Here is a 17,932-nt window from a genome sequence, read left to right on the forward strand (position 1 = left end):
AGGGTACACGCCCCAGCTCTTCTGCTTACTATGTGACCTTGGGCAAATCTCTTTAACCCCTTTGTGCTTGTTTCCTCATTTATAAAATGGGGATGGTGACCATAGTAGTACATACTATGTATACTGGTTATCAGTTGCTGCATAACAAACTACGCCAAAATGTAGAGGCCAAATAGTTTATTATTTCTGACAGTTTTGTGGGTTGATTGGAATGCTATTGGATGGTTTTTCTGTTGGTCTCACTTGGAGTTTGTCTTAGTCAGCTCAGGATGCCATAGCAAAATACCACAGACTAGGTGACTTAAACAGCAGAAGTGCATTTTCGCACAGCTCTGCAGACTGGACATCCAAGATCAAGGTGCTGGCAGGGTTGGTTTCTGGTGAGGCTCCCTTCCTGGCTTGTAGATGGCCATCTTCTCACTATGTCCTCACACAACCTTTCCTCTGTTCACATGCTCTCTTGGTGTCCCTCCCTCTTCTTATAAGGACACCAGTCTTAGTGGATTAGGCTCTACCCTTCTATCTCAATTAACTTAATTACTAAAGGCCCTATTTCCAAAATATCGTCATATTGGAGGTTAGGGCTTCAACGTATTAATCTGGGGACACAATTCAGTCCATAACAGGGTCTCTCAAGTGGCTACAGTCAGATGTTGGCTGGGGTGGGAATGCCCAAGATAGCTCATCTCCCAAGCCTGGTGCCTGGGCAGGGACAGCTGGAAAGCTGTCCTGAGCTGGGATGCTGGCACGGTTGGACCCCTGGCTCCCTCTCACTGTAGTCCCAGGGCCTCTCCTCTCCATGTGGCCTCTCCATCAGGGCAGCTAGACCTGCAGATGTGGTAGTTCGTGGCTCCCAACAGAGCACAAGTGGAAGCTTCCAGGCCTCTTAAGGCTTAGGTCCAGAACTGGCGCAGCCTCCCTCTGCCCCATCCTCTCAGTTAAATCGATCCCAGCGCCAGCCCAGATGAGTTGCAGGAGGGCATGAATCCTGGGAGGTATGTTTCACTGGGGCATCTTTGGATACTGCTCCCATCAGAGGAGACCAAAGCTCTCCTCCTTCTCCTCCCAACTCCCCTGCAGGAGCCTGAGGAGAAGAGGATCGTCCAGGAGCTGCTGGAGACAGAGCAGGCCTATGTGGCACGCCTCCACCTGCTAGACCAGGCCAGTGGCCAGGACGCCCGCTCCTGAGCCCCAGCACCTGGGTGTCCTCACCTCATCCCTGCTCTCCCTTCTGACCCACCTCACAAGAGCTGAGAGTTAGGACCTCGGGGTTTGATTCTAGGAAGCCTTAGTCTTTTTAACTCCATTGGCTGGAGTTCAGGCAGAAATCGGGATTTAGCGCCACTCCTGGTTCCACCGTTAGTGCCTGGACTGGTCTCACAGGAGTGGAGAACACACCAGCCAGTCCTTCCAGGCCCCACACAGCATCCTCATCTGTCATTCCAACTCCCAACATCCTCACCATTGTTAGCCCTTCACACTTTCTTAAGGAGCCCTAAGGCGAGAGGGTTAAATCACTGAACATCAGCAGTGGGATCTTGAGCCTGGCAAAGTCCAAGACTTGACAGACACGAGATAGGCCCATTTCTGACATTCATCAGCTGCCAGCCTTTGGCCAAGTCCCTGTGTCTCTAGGCCTTGGTTTGCGCATCTGTAAAGTGGCCGGAATACAATCTTGCCTGCTTCTCTCTCTTCCCAGGGTTTTTGTGAGATTGATGGGAGATTAAGGAGGTGGAAGCATTCAGCAAGCTGGGGAGGGACCCCAAAGCCCCTGGGACTGTGCTTGTCTCCCCCTGGGCTGTGTTGGGGGTGGAGGTCCTTCTCTGCCACAGGCCCAGTGACCCAGCTGCGGCTGTAGGTGTTCTTCCAGGAACTGCTGAAGGAGGCCCGCAGCAGCAAGGCCTTCCCCGAGGATGTGGTCAGGCTCATCTTCTCCAACACCGCCTCCATCTACCAGTTCCATGCACAGTTCTTCCTCCCAGAGCTGCAGCAGCGGCTGGACGACTGGTGAGGTCCAGCAGGAGCCCCTGAGGCCCCCTGACCACAGCCCTGGTCAGGTCCGGTTGCAGCCCCCAGGGAACTGGGTCTGGCCTATTATGCCCCTGCCCTTGCTGTGTGACCATGACTCTCCTCCTCTGGGCTTGCTCTGTCTGCACAGTGAGGGGCTTGGATGAGGCGTGTGTGTGTGTGTGTGTGTGTGTGTGTGTGTGTGTGTGTGTGTGTGTGTGTGTGTGTGTGTCCTGGAGAAGGGGATGGATCAGGTCCTCACTAGGCTGAGTGACTTAGGAGGCAGTGGAAATAACCAGCATTAACTGAGGGTTTCCTACTTGCCCTGCCTTGGGCTTTACACCTATTAACTCGCTTAATCTTCACATCAGCCTGCTGTGTGATGATGGCATCGTGGTTATGCAGGAACCCCTCTCTGTTTTCAGAGATGACTACTAAAGTATTTAGTGCTGAAATTAGTATCTTGCCAAAGAAATGCCATGATGTCTGGGATGTCCTTTAAAATTCTTTGTTAAAAAAGAATCTTAGTCATTGTTAAGTGCAGGGACGGATATATAGGGGTTCGTTATTATATTCTTTTTATTTTATGATTGCTTAAAATTTTTTGCAATAAATTTTTTTGAAAAAAACAACCCTGTGAGGTTGCCTACCATCATGCCCAGTTTTTTCAGATGGGAAAATTAAGGTATAGAGAGGCTAGGTGACTGGCCCAAGAACACACAGCTAGAGTAAGTGGTGCGGTTGGAAATCAGCCTCAGGCGGGCCAGCTCCAGATGGTTAGTCCTTACCACTCTGCTGTAACAGTTCCTGGGTCGAATGACCTTCTCTTACCTCTCTGAGCCTGGATTTCCTCCTCCCTAAGATGGGCCATTGACTGTCCCTCCTCCCCCATGCAGGGTTGTGAGAATTAAATGAGATGAGACATGCATGGAATCTTGGGCAGTGCTTGGCATGTGGCCCTTGTTGTTGTTACATGAACAAGCATCAGGTGGTTATTGAATGCCTGTTGTGGGCCTGACACTGTACTGGGCTTTTGGGGGAATCCAGTCCGTGGGAGAGAGCAGCACCTGCCCTCAGGGGGCTCACAGTCTAAGGGGGAGTGAACTACACACATGTGTGAGGATGACACGCCCCCCTATACCTGCACCCAGAAGTGCCACAGTACCTGGTGCCCCTCCTGCAGGACGACCACCCCCCGCATTGGTGACGTGATCCAGAAGCTGGCCCCCTTCCTGAAGATGTACAGTGAGTATGTCAAGAACTTTGAGCGAGCCGCTGAGCTGCTGGCCACCTGGAGTGACAAGTCTCCACCCTTCCAGGAGGTTATCACCCGCATTCAGGTGAGGTTGGGGTGGGGGCAGGGCAGAGCCTGCACTGCCACCCCAGTGTGCAGTGGCTCAGGTTCCCCAGTGATTTGGGGCACCTCCCTGGCTCAGTTGCTGCGCACTCCCCCGACCCTCAGGGGCAGCCTGACCTACCCCTTCCCCCCTCACCCCCACGCTCTCCCTCCTCCCTCCCTCCCCAAGAGCAGCGAGGCCTCGGGCAGCCTGACCCTGCAGCACCACATGCTGGAACCTGTGCAGAGAATCCCACGCTACGAGCTGCTGCTCAAGGAGTATGTCCAGAAGCTGCCAGCCCAGGCCCCAGACCTGGCTGATGCCCAGAGTGAGGACACCCCCAGGGAATCCAGGGGGTTGGGGAGGTTCGAGCCACTTCCATAATTTATGGAGCACCTGCTAAAATGGTTATGATGACCATCAGCCATCAACATTGACCGCTGATACTTCGTAGACATTGTCTATAGCATCAGCCACTTTTTTATAGACATTAAGGCTCAGAGAGGTTAAGTGACTTGCTCAAGATCACACAGCCAAAAAGGAACAGAGCTGGGCTTTGAAACCATGCCTTCACCCTCTGGATCTGGGGGGCATTGAAAGTCACAGAAGCCAACGGCCTAAGCCCTGTCTTTTGGTGGCTTCTAGTCTCTCCACTCTGGGTGGGAAATGGCCCCCATCATCCAAATACCTCATGTGCCAGGCTACAGGGGAAGGCTGCTCCTGGGGGTGCTCCTGGCAGGCCCTGAGGCCACTTGATTAAGCCTCAAGGACCTCCTGTCTCAGCCACAAGCCCCGTATTTTCAGGGGGTAACTCTGGCCCTGCCCCCATTTCAGAAGCCCTTGACATGATCTTCTCAGCTGCTCAGCACTCCAACGCAGCCATCACTGAGATGGTGAGCATCCCAGCCCTCGGAATAGAAGCAGTAGGCATCCCCAGGGGCCCTGTCACCTCCTCCCTGCAGCTCTCAGCCTCCCCCAACCCACCCAGGTCTCTGTATCTCCTCATCCCCTGATCCTTCCTCACGACACCTGGCCCACCTCCCCCTCACACCCTGTCCCTGTCCACACAAGGCAAACCTTCCAGAAGCAGGCAGGCCCTGCCTGGCCTCGGCTAAAGGTACACCTCCTGTCCCCAGGAGCGGCTGCAGGAACTGTGGGAAGTGTACCAGCGCCTGGGCCTGGAGGACGACCTAGTAGACCCCTCCAACACCCTGCTGCGTGAGGGCCCTGTCCTCAAGATCTCCTTCCGCCGTGTCGGCCCCATGGAGCGCTACCTTTTCTTGGTAGGGGGATGCTGGGGGGCCTGCCCCACACTGGGGAGGGAAGTCCACGGGCCCTCTGCCCCAGGTTCTGCCTGCCTGGCATCTACCCAGCTGGCACTGCAGGACGAACAGGGACGAGCCTGCTTCTCTATCCTTCTCTACTTTGGCACCCAGGTGACTCGGGACAAGTCATGTGCTACCTCCAGGCCTCAGGAATTTCTAACTGAGGGGGTTCCCAGACTTGCCCTGGGAAGCAACAGAGTCAGAATTTGAACCCAGTCTGTTTGGCTCCAAAGCCTGTGGTATCAATCTATGCTCTAGAGAATGTACAGCAGGAGGGAATTAGGTTGGCTGCTAGGAAGAACTGCCCTGGTTTGCACTGAAGAAGCCAGGGTGTCTCCTGGAAACTGGTCCCACCTGAAGGTTTTGGGGAGGGAGCTACAATCTCTCATAAGCCCCTGCCACCCTTGGCCCCTGTGAGAAAGGCCTCATAGGTTTCTGAGGTCTGATGTGGTCCCTTGATGCCCACAGGTAGGGCAGTCCTTCAGTGACCTACCTGTTGGGTTGGGGCTAGACAACCACTTCCTCATCACACCTGTGAGGTCCTGTGAGCTGGCCCAGCGGGTGGCGAGAGGGGAGGGAGACCCAGTGGGGCTCAGCCCACGCCCAGGGAAGCCTGCCTGATTGTCCTTCCTGCCCTTGCCATTGTGCACACACTCATGCTTGTGTCTCTTGCAGTTCAACAACATGCTGCTCTACTGTGTGCCCAGGGTCATCCAGGTGGGCGCCCAATTCCAGGTCAGGACCCGTATCGACGTGGCCAGCATGAAGGTAAGAGGCACCCCAGCCACCTTGGGCTTTACCCCAAGGGTGGGACCGAGTATGCGAAGTAGCAGGAGGGGCCAACCTGGGTCTCAGGTCCAGGGCAACATGAAGGTGGAAAAGCTTTGGAGTTAGATCTCTCCCACCTGGCCTCCCAGCCTTCCTGTCCAGGGCCCTTCCCAGCTCCCAGCTTTGCTCTGCTTTCCCTACCATCTACCCCAGTATTTTGAAAACTTTAATACATGCATGAATCCCCTGGGAATCTTGTTAAAATGTGGGTTCTGATTCAGGAGGTCTGGAGAGGGGCCGGAGTTTCTGCATTTCTAACCAGCTCCTGGGTGATGCCAGTACTGCAGCTCCCCAGGCCATACTTTGAGTAGGAAGGGTCTCCACTTTCAGCTCAGCTGCTGACTTGGGTGTGTCCCCATCCAGAGATGGCCACAAATGAGCAGAGACAGCACAGCAGTCCATAGTAGTGCCCATCGACTGGGCGGTCACTGTGGGTTGGGTTGGGCCCTAAATCATCCCACTGGATCCACTTAACAGCCCTGTGATGTAGGGGCTGTTATTATCCCCTGCATTTTTTTGGTTTTTAAAAATCTTTAAAAAATAATAACTTTATTCCCTAAAAATATAGATAATACACATTCCCAAATCAAACTATATCAAAAATATATGCAATATATATTGCATATATATACACCCCATCCCCTAGTTCCCCTTCCTGGAGGCAGCCTTTGCTTCTTGTGAGGCCTTCCAGAGGTAGTCTTTGCATACACAAACTAATAATATATTCATTATGGCTTCCTTACTTTTGTTTCACATAAACAGTGAGAGTATTTTTCACATACACTATTCTGCACTTGACTTTTTTAAGTAACTACTAATTCTAGAGGTGCTTGGAAGTCAGTTCACTAGGAGCTTCCTCATGCTTTCGCATAGCTGCATAGCATCCCAGCATGTGGATGTACCGTAATTTGTTCAGCCAATCCTCTACTGACAGACATTTAGATTGTTCTCAGTTGTCAGTGTCTGCAAATGAGACTGCAGTGAATAACTGTGTACAGTATGCCTGTGTGTAAGTATATCTGTAGTTAATCCCACTTTTAAAAGGAAATAAAGTGGTACGTCCAGACAATGGAATATTATTCAGTGATAAAAAGAGATGAGCTATTAAGCCGTGAAGAAACATGGAGGAAATTTAAATGCATATCACTAAGTGAAAGACGCCTATCTGAAAAGGCTACATATATACATACATACTATGTATAATACTATGTGATTCCAATGATATGACATTCTGGAAAAGGCAAAACTATGGAGACAGCAAGAGGATCAGTAGTTGGGGGAAGAGAGGGATGAACATGGAGGATTTTAAGGGCAGTAAAACTATTTTGTATGGTACTATAATGGTAGATAACAGTCATTACACATTTATCCAAACCCACAGAATTTACAACACCAAGAGTGAACCCTGATGTAAACTATGAACCTTGGGTAATAATGATGTGTCAGTGTAGATTCATTGATTCTAATAAATGTACCATTCTGGTGGGGGAATGGTATTAATGGAGGAGGCTGTGCATATGTGGGCTCAGGGAGTATATGGGAAATCTCTGTACCTTCCTCTTAATTATGCTGTGAACCTAAAACTGATCTTTAAAAAAAAAGTCTTTTTTAAAAATAAAAAAAACCCAAGGCCCAGAAAGATTAAGTAACTTGCTTGGGGGTCACACAGCAAATCCTGGTTTGCATGATCAAACTCAGGTATAACAGAGTCCAGAGCCTCTGTACCTAACCAGCATACTATACAATCTCCTACTAAGGCTTCAACCTGGAAAGATAAAGCATAGGGCGGAATTGAAGGCATAGTGGAGGAAATGGGAGGGGAAACTTCTTGACAGCCCCTCTGATCGCTCCTGAGTCCTGGTGGCTGGGGCTGGAAGAAGCAGAGGTCAGATCTGGCCTGTCTTGGTACCCTTCCATCTCCCCCTTCCCTATCCCTATTGACTCCCCCTCCCCCCACCCATCTCCCAGGATCTGCCACAGGAGAGAGCTGCAGGCAGAACTCGAACCAGGATACTTCCGCCTCTGGAGAACCCCTGAGCCTCTTAGAGCCCCCAGCAGGAGGGCCTTGCCCCTGCTGCTGACTGGGCTTGCCTGGTGTTTGGGGCTGAATCAAGGGCTTGGGGGTGGGGTGTAGCCTGCGGGTGATGAGGGCTGATGGAGGGACTTGGGCACCTTCTGGGGCTTCACAGCCTGTCCTCCATATCTCAGCTGACTGAGTTCCTCTAGGAATGCAGCCCCCCCACCCTGTGTCATCCAGCTTTCTTAACTGAAGTGGCCAGAATGTCCCAGAGGCTAGGGTGCGTGCAAGCTTGTACGTCTGGGAGCCTTGGTGAGTGAGACTGAGAACGGCAGGTTATGGAGAGTTAAAGACAGAGAAATGGAGACAGGCAGCCCTGTCTTAGGACTGGCAGAAACCCAGGCATAGAAAAAGAGAGGCAGAGATTGACAGAAAAGCCAAGAAATATGGAGACCACAACAGACTATCGTAAAGAGAAAATACATAGAAATGGGCCTGACAGTGTCAGATGCTCAGGGTATGTGCCGAGGGCTCCCAGCCCAGCGTGCGCTGGGTTCCTGGCGTCTCCAGTCCCAGTGAACATAGTCCCTACAGGGCGTGTCTGGTGCTCTGGAGGCCGCACAGCGCCCACTCCTGGATGGCACGGGCCTGGCAGGAGCAGAGCTGTCCACCTACCCGCATTTGTGCAGGAATCATTTCCTGAGTCTAAGGTTTGGAGGCGGGTCTGACCTTTGACCACCATGATGGCTCCCACTGGCCGTGACCCCCTGGCCTCCTCCTTCCTGAGTGTCAAGGAGACCTAGTTCTCAGCAGCTGATTCACCCCCCAGGGTCTGACTTGGTCCTATCGTTGTGCCATCCTGTACAGGGCCAGCCTGGGAAGAAGGAAGGGGTAAGGGTACATATGTACTCAGCGTCTCCATGGACAACTGTGCAGGTTGTGCACTGTGCAAGCACACCTCAACTAAGATGAGCACACCTCATCCCCAGACGACAGCATAGATTGCATATTTACAGTTCTCACTGTCCGGCAGATGGCAGTCAAGTGTCTGGTTCAACAAACCAGATACTTGACTGAATGTTACGCCAGTTTGCCAACAGATGTCAGTAAAGTGTTTTGAGGAAGAGGTGTCTTTCTCTAATTAGCACAAAGGCACTGTGTGGGCTGGCAGGAGCCTGAACCGGCCAAGTCTGGTGGTTGAGCCTAGGTATTGCGGAGCTCGGGGAATTGTCCTCTAGAAACCTTCATCCTGCCCCTCTGCAGAGGTGGTCCCTCAGGTCAGGGACTCTTCCCACTTCCCCTTTTTCTATCAAAAGCATCATGTTTCTTCCTGGCCGTGGACTCCAGACCTTAGATTTCTCCCTTCTTTTCTCTCCTTCACCCAATCAGGCATGGAGTCTTGCCAGATTCCAGATACTGTTCCCCAGGTAGAAACCTTTTCTCTCTCCAGGCAGGCATGGACCATTCAGGGTATCCCTCCCTAACTGGCCTCTGGGCTGCTGGTTTGTCCTATTTTCCCCAGCCCTTCAACCCTTATAAATAGCTGCTGGAGTGGCTTTCCCAAACACCTGTCTCCACATGAGCTTCTCCATTTATAAACCCTTAGAGCCTCCCCATTGTCAAGGGTATCAAGTGCAAATCACATCAGGCCCCTTCTAGAGGGAACGGACTGGTTCTGTGGGCCCAAGAGGTAGACTAGGCCTAACGTGAGGAAGGATGTTCCCAGAGTCATGCTCTCTGAGGTGTGGTGGGCCGCCTGAAAGTGTGCCAAGGCCTGGTCACCTCGTGGCAGGGAGCTCGCAGAGGGACCCACATGTCAGGTGGATTCATTGACAACAAAGTTCCTCCATGCTAGGCCCTTGGGCTCTAGGTCTGTATCTTAGCTTCCCTTTGTGACTCTGTCTCCACATTGCCTGGGAGAAGTCTGTGCTTACTGGGCTCTGGGAGTGGGGTGGAAATAGATGTGCTTCTGCTTTACCCTTAGGGACCAAAAACCGTAATTTGAATCTTCATTATGCTCTTTAGATGCTGTGTGACCTCAAGCAGGTCTCTTGCCCTCTCTGATCTTCATTTTCTCATCTCCCAAATGAGGGTGATAATATCTACCTGTCCAGACTGCTGTGAAGATTTTCTTTAACTTTTTATTCTGGACACTTTTAAGCTGAGAAAATGGTACAATGAACCCCCATATACTCATCACCTGGCTAAAACTGGTTTACTCAGCAATCCCCTTCTTAATCCCCTTTTCCGATGGATTATATAAGAGCAAATCTCAGACACATAATCATTTCACCTATAAATACTTCAGTATGTCTCTTTAAGAAATAAGAACTCTTGGGCTTCCCTGGTGGCGCAGTGGTTGAGAGTCCACCTGCCGATGCAGAGGACACGGGTTCGTGCCCCAGTCCGGGAAGATCCCACATGCTGCGGAGTGGCTGGGCCTGTGAACCGTGGCCGCTGAGCCTGCGCGTCCGGAGCCGCAACGGGAGAGGCCACAGCAGTGAGAGGCCCGCATACCGCAAAAAAAAAAAAAAAAAAAAAGAGAAATAAGAACTCTTTTTTTTGCCCTAAAAGTTGCCAACAGTACCATTATTACATCTAACAAATTAATGATAATTAGTTAATAACATTAAGATCCCTTGGTTTTCCTTGACTGTCTCATAATTGTCTTCTCACAGCTGATCTGTTTGAATCATTTGTAATGATACATCCCCTTTTATCCATTATACCTCCCTCTCCTAGTTTTTCTCTCATTTATTAGTTGAAGAAATCAGATCATTTCTCTGGTAGAGTTTCTCACAGTCTGGATTTTGCTGACCGCACCCCTGTGGTGTCATTCAGCATGTCCCTCGGTCCCACATAATTCTTGTAAACTGGTAGGTAACCATAGATTCAGCTGTGCCAGGGGACTGTAGCTGTTGACAGGTACTGCCTTCAGGGGCACATGATGGCCATTAAGCATTAGAATTAATTAGTGGGTTCAGCAGTAAATGCTGATTAAATGAGAACATGTGTGGGGTGCTCAGTGGCTGTCGCATAGTAAGTGCTCTGTGACGGGTGGCTTTCATAACGGACTCGGGACCTGTGGAATTCTAGGACAAGGATGGTAAAAGACAGGAAGTGGGGGGGGGGGTCTGTTGGATCTGTGTATTGGGTGATCAATTCCTTCATTCACTCTATGGGGTAAAAGGGTCTTGTTCTAGGCCATACATCTGGTCTTGAAAAAGCTGTGTCCCCAAACCCAATTTGTGACCCAGTTTCCATTTTGGGTGACTCCTTTGTCAGGAGCCGTCACCCCTACCTCACACTGGGCCAACTTATCTGCTAAGGTTCCAGGAGCCCTAAGTCCCATTTGCTGTACAGGGTGAGGCCAGATTGCAGGCACATTTGCCTGGCTTGATGGGATTAGGGAGCAGTTGAACAAGCTCCCTATCCTTGTCTCTAATTTGAATTGTCCTTGGGGCACAGTTCACCTACCTCCCTGCCACAGTGCCTGGGGGGCGGGTGGGTGAGTCTGAGCAGTCTCTCCCTCCCATTCCGAGCAGGTGCGGGAGCTGACTGACGCCGAGTTCCCCCACTCCTTCCTGGTGTCCGGGAAGCAGCGCACCCTGGAGCTGCGGGCCCGGTAGGCAGGCAGGCTGAGGGCCGGGTGAGATGGGAAAACTGGGAGGGGCTGCTCTCCTCAACGCCTGTGTTCACTTTCCAAGCAGGTCCCAGGAGGAAATGATCTCCTGGTTGCAGGTATCAGAATGCTCCAGGGCCCCTAGGATTCTGACCTCCCCACCCAGGCTGCGGGGGAGAGAGGGATGCTGTGTGTGTGTGTGTGTGTGTGTGTGTGTGTGTGTGTGTGAGTGCACACCCGCCTGCTTGCTCCCTGTTCTTCCTCAAAGTTGCTCTGTAGTAGTTGGAGTCAGAGCGGTTTAAATCTTGCTGCCTCTCACTGCCTAGCTGGGTGGCCTGGGGCGAGTCACTTAATGTCTCTGAGCCTCAGTTTTCACATCTGTAATCTGGGACTAATATTTTCTCCTCCCTTAAATCAGGCAATGTACACTTGGAATCTAACCCCTAGCACCCAGTAGGCTTTTAGCAACGTTTGTGGAATGTGTAGATGGATTCACAGATGAGCAAGCCCTTCCTGCCGCCCCCCAACCACCTCCCTGTGCTCTGCCCCTTGCCCCAGGCCTGCCAAGCGGCCATTGACCAAATCGAGAAGCGGAATGAAACCTTCAAAGCTGCGGTCCAGAGCCCTGAGGGAGACACCCAGGAGCAGGAGGTAAATGAAGGCTCTGTATCCCTCCCGGAGCCGCCAGCCTTACACAGGAATGATTCCCTCTCTTTGTTCTACCTAGGCCAGCTTGGAGGGCTGGAGAGTGTCACCCACCATGAATGATTTGAAGGGATCTGGGGAAGCTTACACACGCCAACATCACCCTACTCAGAAACTCAATGCCAAAGATTCCCCCATTAGCAAAAAATTCCTTTGGGAGGCTTTATGTGCAACTACCGCTAGGAAGGATTTTACATCTATATGTATAACTCGGGCTGTGGGGGTGGTGTGTGTGCAGGTTTGGGTTTTTTTTCTTTTTTTTTTTGCTATCTTTCAAGAGTTCTTTATTTATCTCTATTAATTCATGCTCCAAGGGCAGGGACTGGTCCTCAGTTTGAAAGAATCAGAATTGACTATGTCAGCAAACAAAAGCAAATCAGTCTCTGAATCTTTTATAATGTGCAGTGAGTATGTCTGCCCTATGCTCTAGAGAGACAACATCTATTTTCAAGGCTGGTAGTTATAGGAAGATTCTTGAAAAGACAGTCCAGAAAAAAGGAAACACAAGAGACCCTAGGAGAACTGTCTCCCAACATTTATCTTTTTTTTTTTTTTTTGGAATTTTAAATTTTATTCATTTTTTATACAGCAGGTTCTTATTAATCTATTTTATACATATTAGTGTATACACGTCAATCCCAATCTCCTAATTCATCCCACCACCACTCCCCCACCCCCGCCACTTTCCCCCCTTGGTGTCCATACGTTTGTTCTCTACGTCTGTGTCTCTATTTCTGCCCTGCAAACCAGTTCATCTGTACCATTTTTCTAGGTTCCACATATATGCATTAATATACGATACTTGTTTTTCTCTTTGTGATTTTCTTCACTCTGTATGACAGTCTCTAGATCCATCCACGTCTCTACAAATGACCCAATTTTGTTCCTTTTTATGGCTGAGCACTATTCCATCGTATATACATACCACATCTTCTTTATCCATTTGTCTGTCAGTGGGCATTTAGGTTGCTTCCATGACCTGGCTATATTGTAAATAGTGCTGCAGTGAACATTGGGGTGCATGCGTCTTTTTGAATTATGGTTTTCTCTGGGTATATGCCCAGTAGTGGGATTGCTGGGTCATAAGATAGTTCTATTTTTAGTTTTCTAAGGAGCCTTCATACTGTTCTCCATAGTGGCTGTATCAATTTACATTCCCACCAACAGTGCAAGAGGGTTCCCTTTTCTCCACACTCTCTCCAACATTTGCTGTTTGCAGATTTTCTGATGATACCCATTCTAACTGATGTGAGGTGATACCTCATTGTAGTCTTGATTTGCATTTTTCTAACAATTAGTGATGTTGAGCAGCTTTTCATGTGCTTCTTGGCCATCTGTATGTCTTCTTTGGAGAAATGTCTGTTTAGGTCTTCTGCCCATTTTTTGATTGGGTTGTTTGTTTTTTTAATATTGAAAGGCATGAGCTGTTTATATATTTTGGAGATTAATCCTTTGTCCATTGATTCATTTGCAAATATTTTCTCCCATTCTGAGGGTTGTCTTTTCATCTTGTTTGTAGTTTCCTTTGCTTTGCAAAAGCTTTTAAGTTTCATTAGGTCCCATTTGTTTATTTTTGGTTTTATTTCCATTACTCTAGGAGGTGGATCAAAGAAGATCTTGCTGTGATTTGTGTCAAACAGTGTTCTTCCTATGTTTTCCTCTAAGAGTTTTATAGTGTCCAGTCTTACATTTAGGTCTCTAATCCATTTTGAGTCTATTTTTGTGTATGGTGTTAGGGAGTGTTCTAATTTCATTCTTTTACATGTAGCTGTCCAGTTTTCCCAGCACCACTTATTGAAGACACTGTCTTTTCTCCATTGTATATCCTTGCCTCCTTTGTCATAGATTAGTTGACCATAGGTGTGTGGGTTTATCTCTGGGCTTTCTATCCTGTTCCATTGATATGTATTTCTGTTTTTGTGTCAGTACCATATTGTCTTGATTACTGTAGCTTTGTAGTATAGTCTGAAGTCGGGGAGTCTGATTCCTCCAGCTCTCTTTTTTCCCCTCAAAACTGCTTTGGCTATTCGGGGTCTTCTATGTCTCCATACAAATTTTAAGATTTTTTTGTTCTAGTTCTGTAAAAAATGCCACTGGTAATTTGATAGGAATTACATTGAATCTGTAGATTGCTTTGGGTACTATAGTCACTTTCACAATATTGATTCTTGCAATCCAAGAACGTGGTATATCTATCCTTTAGGTGTAAGGTTAGATTGTTTATTTGAGATGTTTCTTGTTTCTTGAGGTAGGCTTGTATTGCTATAAACTTCCCTCTTAGAACTGCTTTTGCTGCATCCCATAGGTTTTGGATTGTCATGTTTTCGTTGTAATATGTCTCTAGGTATTTTTTTTTTTTCTCTTTGATTTCTTCAGTGATCTCTTGGTTATTTAATAATGTATTGTTTAGCCTCCATGTGTTTGTGTTTTTTACGTTTTTTTCCCTGTAACTGTTTTCTAATCTCATAGTGTTGTGGACAGAAAAGATGCTTGATATGATTTCAATTTTATTAAATTTACCGAGGCTTGATTTGTGACCCAAGATGTGATCTATCCTGGAGAATGTTCCGTGTGTACTGTGTACTTGAGAAGAAAGTGTAATCTGCTGTCTTCGAATGGAATGTCCTATAAATATCAATTAAATCTATCTGGTCTATTGTGTCATTTAAAGCTTGTGTTTCCTTATTAATTTTCTATGAGGCAACCCAATACTGGAGCCTACCCTGCTCTTTGGTGGGGCTAATGGCAGACCCTGGGAGGGCTCATGCCAAGGAGTTCCTCCCAGAACTTCTGCTGCCAGTGTCCTTGTCCTCACGGTGAGCTATAGCCACCCCCCACCTCTGCAGGAGACCCTCCAACACTAGCAGGTAGGTCTGGTTCAGTTTCCTATGGGGTCACTGCTCCTTCCCCTTGGTCCCGATGCACACACTATTTGGTGTGTGCCCTCCAAGAGTGGAGTCTCTGTTTCCCTCCGTCCTGTCGAAGTCCTGCAATCAAATCCCGCTAGCCTTCAAAGTCTGATTCTCTAGGAATTCTTCCTCCTGTTGCCAGACCCCCAGGTTGGGATGCCTGTCGTGGGGCTCAGCACCTTCACTGCAGTGGGTGGACTTCTGTGGTATATGTGTTGTGAGTCACCCACCCAGCAGTGATGGGATTTGATTGTATTGTGATTGCGCCCCTCCTACCGTCTCATTGCGGCTTCTCCTTTGTCTTTGGATGCGGGGTGTCTTTTTTGGCGAGTTCTATTGTCTTCTGTGGATGATTGTTCAGCAGTTAGTCGTGATTCCGTTGTTCTCGCGAGAGAGAGTGAGCGCATGCCCAGGTTTGGGTTTTGAAAGTGCCTGAAAAATGTGAGACCAAGGGAAGGTGGAAGGCAGGTGGGGTGGTAGTTATGGAGAGCGTCTGTGACTTGATTTCAGATCTGAGCTCTGAACTCTGGCCTGCTGGGCGTCTTTGCTGAGTCCCTTGACCTCTCTGGGGCTCAGTTTCCTCACCTGTAAAATAGGGCTCATAGTAACTGACCTCCCCTTTACGTGGTCTTTATTCGTCCAGTCCGCTTCACATGGAAGCCACTGGGAAACATAGCACACATAATCTCTGCCACAAGCAGGTGGGTACAGGGGGTCCTGAAGTACCCACCCTGCCACCCCACAGCTGCAGTCCGAGGAGCTGGGCCTCCGGGCGCCGCAGTGGGTCCGTGACAAGATGGTGACCATGTGTATGCGCTGCCAGGAGCCTTTCAACGCCCTGATGCGCCGCCGCCACCACTGCCGGGCCTGCGGCTACGTGAGTACCCACCTCGGCCTCTGCCTTCCCAGCTCAGGCCCTGCCCTCCCATCCCTGCCAACCCTGCCCGCTTCAACCAGTACAGCCAGAAGTGCTGGGTGCCAACTGTGCCAGGTGTGTGAGTTACCTGTTTTTGGGGCCTCATGGTGCCCACGTGTGAAGCAGGTCGGCTGTTTGCCCCATTCTGCAGGTAGGACGCAAGGCTCAGACAGGTTAAGCGACCTGTTCAAGACGCTCCCCAAAGCTGACCCTATTCATTCATCTGCTTCCTCACCACCATTTCCCAAGACCCTCAGGGCCCAGCACCAGGAAATGGTCTCCAATTCCTGGGTGGGGGCACCCAAATCCTTCAGCCCCTGTCGGGCCTTTCATCCACCACCTCATCAGCCCCACACCTGTTACTCACCCACCCCTCACCGTCCTCTTTTCTTGACCAACCTCAGCTAACTGTCCCCTCGTCTTCTTGGCAAACCCTCAGCACTCCAGCACCTGCTTGGTTCTGCTGCTAACTCTGCCCGCCAGGTTCAAGCCTCAGCTTCCTCACCTGTACAATGGGGATTAGTAACACCTACCTCCAGGGTGGTAGTGAGGACTCAACAAAAGAAGGTTCACCCCCTTCCCTCTCCTTGTCCCCCTTTCCTTCCCCCTCCTTAATCACTTGGGCAGCCTCACTCAGAGGAACAGCCACCAGCTGATTGAGGAAGGAACCACTCCTCCCTCTTGTCAGCTCAGGCCCAGTTATCAGAGGCAGATCTTGCTTTGCTTTTTAAGCACTTGCTGTACTTGAGCTGTTCTCTGTTGACATTACAACCCTCTCCATTTACTCTGCAAACAGAGAAGCCCTTTAATGACCTCCGTCTTTAATGACCTCGGGGGACAGGAGGAGACCAGCTGGGCAGGTTGGGGCCAGTCAGCGAGGCGTCCCCAAATGTGTTAAACTGCAATCAGGACACAAAGTAAATTTCTAGGACTGGGACACACCTATGTTCGTGTAAGTGAGTTTCATATCAGAGCCAAATAGAAAGGATCTGGGGATTAGCTTCCATTTTCGGTGAGTCACATCAATAAACAAGAGTTGAGTCTACTCACGCTTGTAACTTTGTAACTAGTTTCTAAAAAATTATTTTAAATAGTTAAGAAATACAAAGAGGCACAAAGAACAATATAACAACACTCATGTACCTGCCTTCCAGGTACAAAAAAGAAATAAAATTTTCTGAGAACTAAATGAAATGTATGATCCTTGATATTGAATCCTGGATGGGAAAAACAGAACCAGAAACAGAAGTCATTACTGGGACCATTGGGGGAAATTTGATTATGAAGCATATATAGGTAACAATATCGTATCAATGTTAAAATTTCCTGTGTGTGATCATGACATCGTAGATAGGGAGGAGAATGCCCTTGTTCTTAGGAGACACCAGCTACATATTTAAGGGTGATGTGACATGATGACTGTAATTTAAACTCAAATGGTTCAGAAAAAATATATATGTGTGTGTGTGTGTGTGTGTATGTATATAGAGAGAGAAAGAGAAAGAGAGAGAGAAAGGGAGAGAGGGAGAAATCAAAAGTGGCAAAAATGTTCACAATCCGTGAATTTGGTGGTGAGGGTATCACTGTATTTTTTCAACTTGTCTTCAGGTTTGAAATTTTTCAAAATAAAAAGTTGGTAGAGGAGAGGAGAAAATAAATACGTGCTAATTGTATTTAAAAATTTTAAATCTCAATAAAAAACAAAATAAAATATTCTCAAGGTAGCTGAAGCCCTGTGTGTGGGGCTGTGTGAGGCACCCGATTCTGGGGCTTCTCCTGCCCGTGCGAACGTTTGTACTCTGTGAGTCATCCTTTCGTGGTTGGGTGCCCAGTTTCTGCCTCCCCGCCTGCCAGACAGGAATCCTGGTGATGGTGGGGCAAGCCCAGGCCTTCCCCTGTGGCTCCCTCCCAGGCCACATGCTGTGCTGGGCACACAGACCGGCTACCTGATGAATAACCCTTCGTCCAAGTCTCTATCTCTTGCCCCCATTTCCAATCCCACATCCTGGACTCACTGTGACACTCCAGTCTTCCTGGAAGTCACATCCTGCAGTGCCTGTGTTTCTCCCCAGGTTTTCTCATGCCTCTTTCACCCGATCTCCCCAGCCTGATCTGTGATGGCCTTCTTGGGGACGTCTCCGTGGTGGGCTGGGGGCCGGGCGCCACTCCACAGACTCCACATGGTGGGTCTTCCTGGCAAAAACAGCCAGCCCATCATTTTTGTATCAGAACACGTTTGACTCTAGGATTGGCTGGACTGCAAAAT

The 17,932-nt window shown here is 49.3% G+C and overlaps 1 protein-coding gene across 13 annotated transcripts in view; it reads left to right on the top strand.

Annotated features, from left to right (window-relative positions):
• Positions 1-17,932, top strand: part of FGD2 (FYVE, RhoGEF and PH domain containing 2) — a 39,611-nt gene that overhangs the window by 18,705 nt on the left and 2,974 nt on the right. For 6 of the 13 annotated variants that reach the window (XM_024765858.1, XM_024765864.1, XM_024765860.1 and 3 more), the window contains 11 exons: positions 1,081-1,161; positions 1,859-2,007; positions 3,191-3,347; positions 3,534-3,672; positions 4,179-4,237; positions 4,481-4,627; positions 5,345-5,437; positions 11,060-11,139; positions 11,222-11,255; positions 11,695-11,787; positions 15,496-15,627. In XM_024765858.1, coding sequence (XP_024621626.1) covers positions 1,081-1,161; positions 1,859-2,007; positions 3,191-3,347; positions 3,534-3,672; positions 4,179-4,237; positions 4,481-4,627; positions 5,345-5,437; positions 11,060-11,139; positions 11,222-11,255; positions 11,695-11,787; positions 15,496-15,627 — 1,164 coding nt within the window. The remainder of the gene's footprint in view (positions 1-1,080; positions 1,162-1,858; positions 2,008-3,190; positions 3,348-3,533; positions 3,673-4,178; positions 4,238-4,480; positions 4,628-5,344; positions 5,438-11,059; positions 11,140-11,221; positions 11,256-11,694; positions 11,788-15,495; positions 15,628-17,932) is intronic. The other 7 variants (XM_024765859.1, XM_024765865.1, XM_024765867.1 and 4 more) reach the window with 5 other exon arrangements.

The sequence above is a fragment of the Neophocaena asiaeorientalis genome, unplaced genomic scaffold, assembly GCF_003031525.2.
Source record: "Neophocaena asiaeorientalis asiaeorientalis breed wild unplaced genomic scaffold, Neophocaena_asiaeorientalis_V1.1 scaffold46, whole genome shotgun sequence".
Lineage (NCBI taxonomy): Eukaryota > Metazoa > Chordata > Mammalia > Artiodactyla > Phocoenidae > Neophocaena > Neophocaena asiaeorientalis.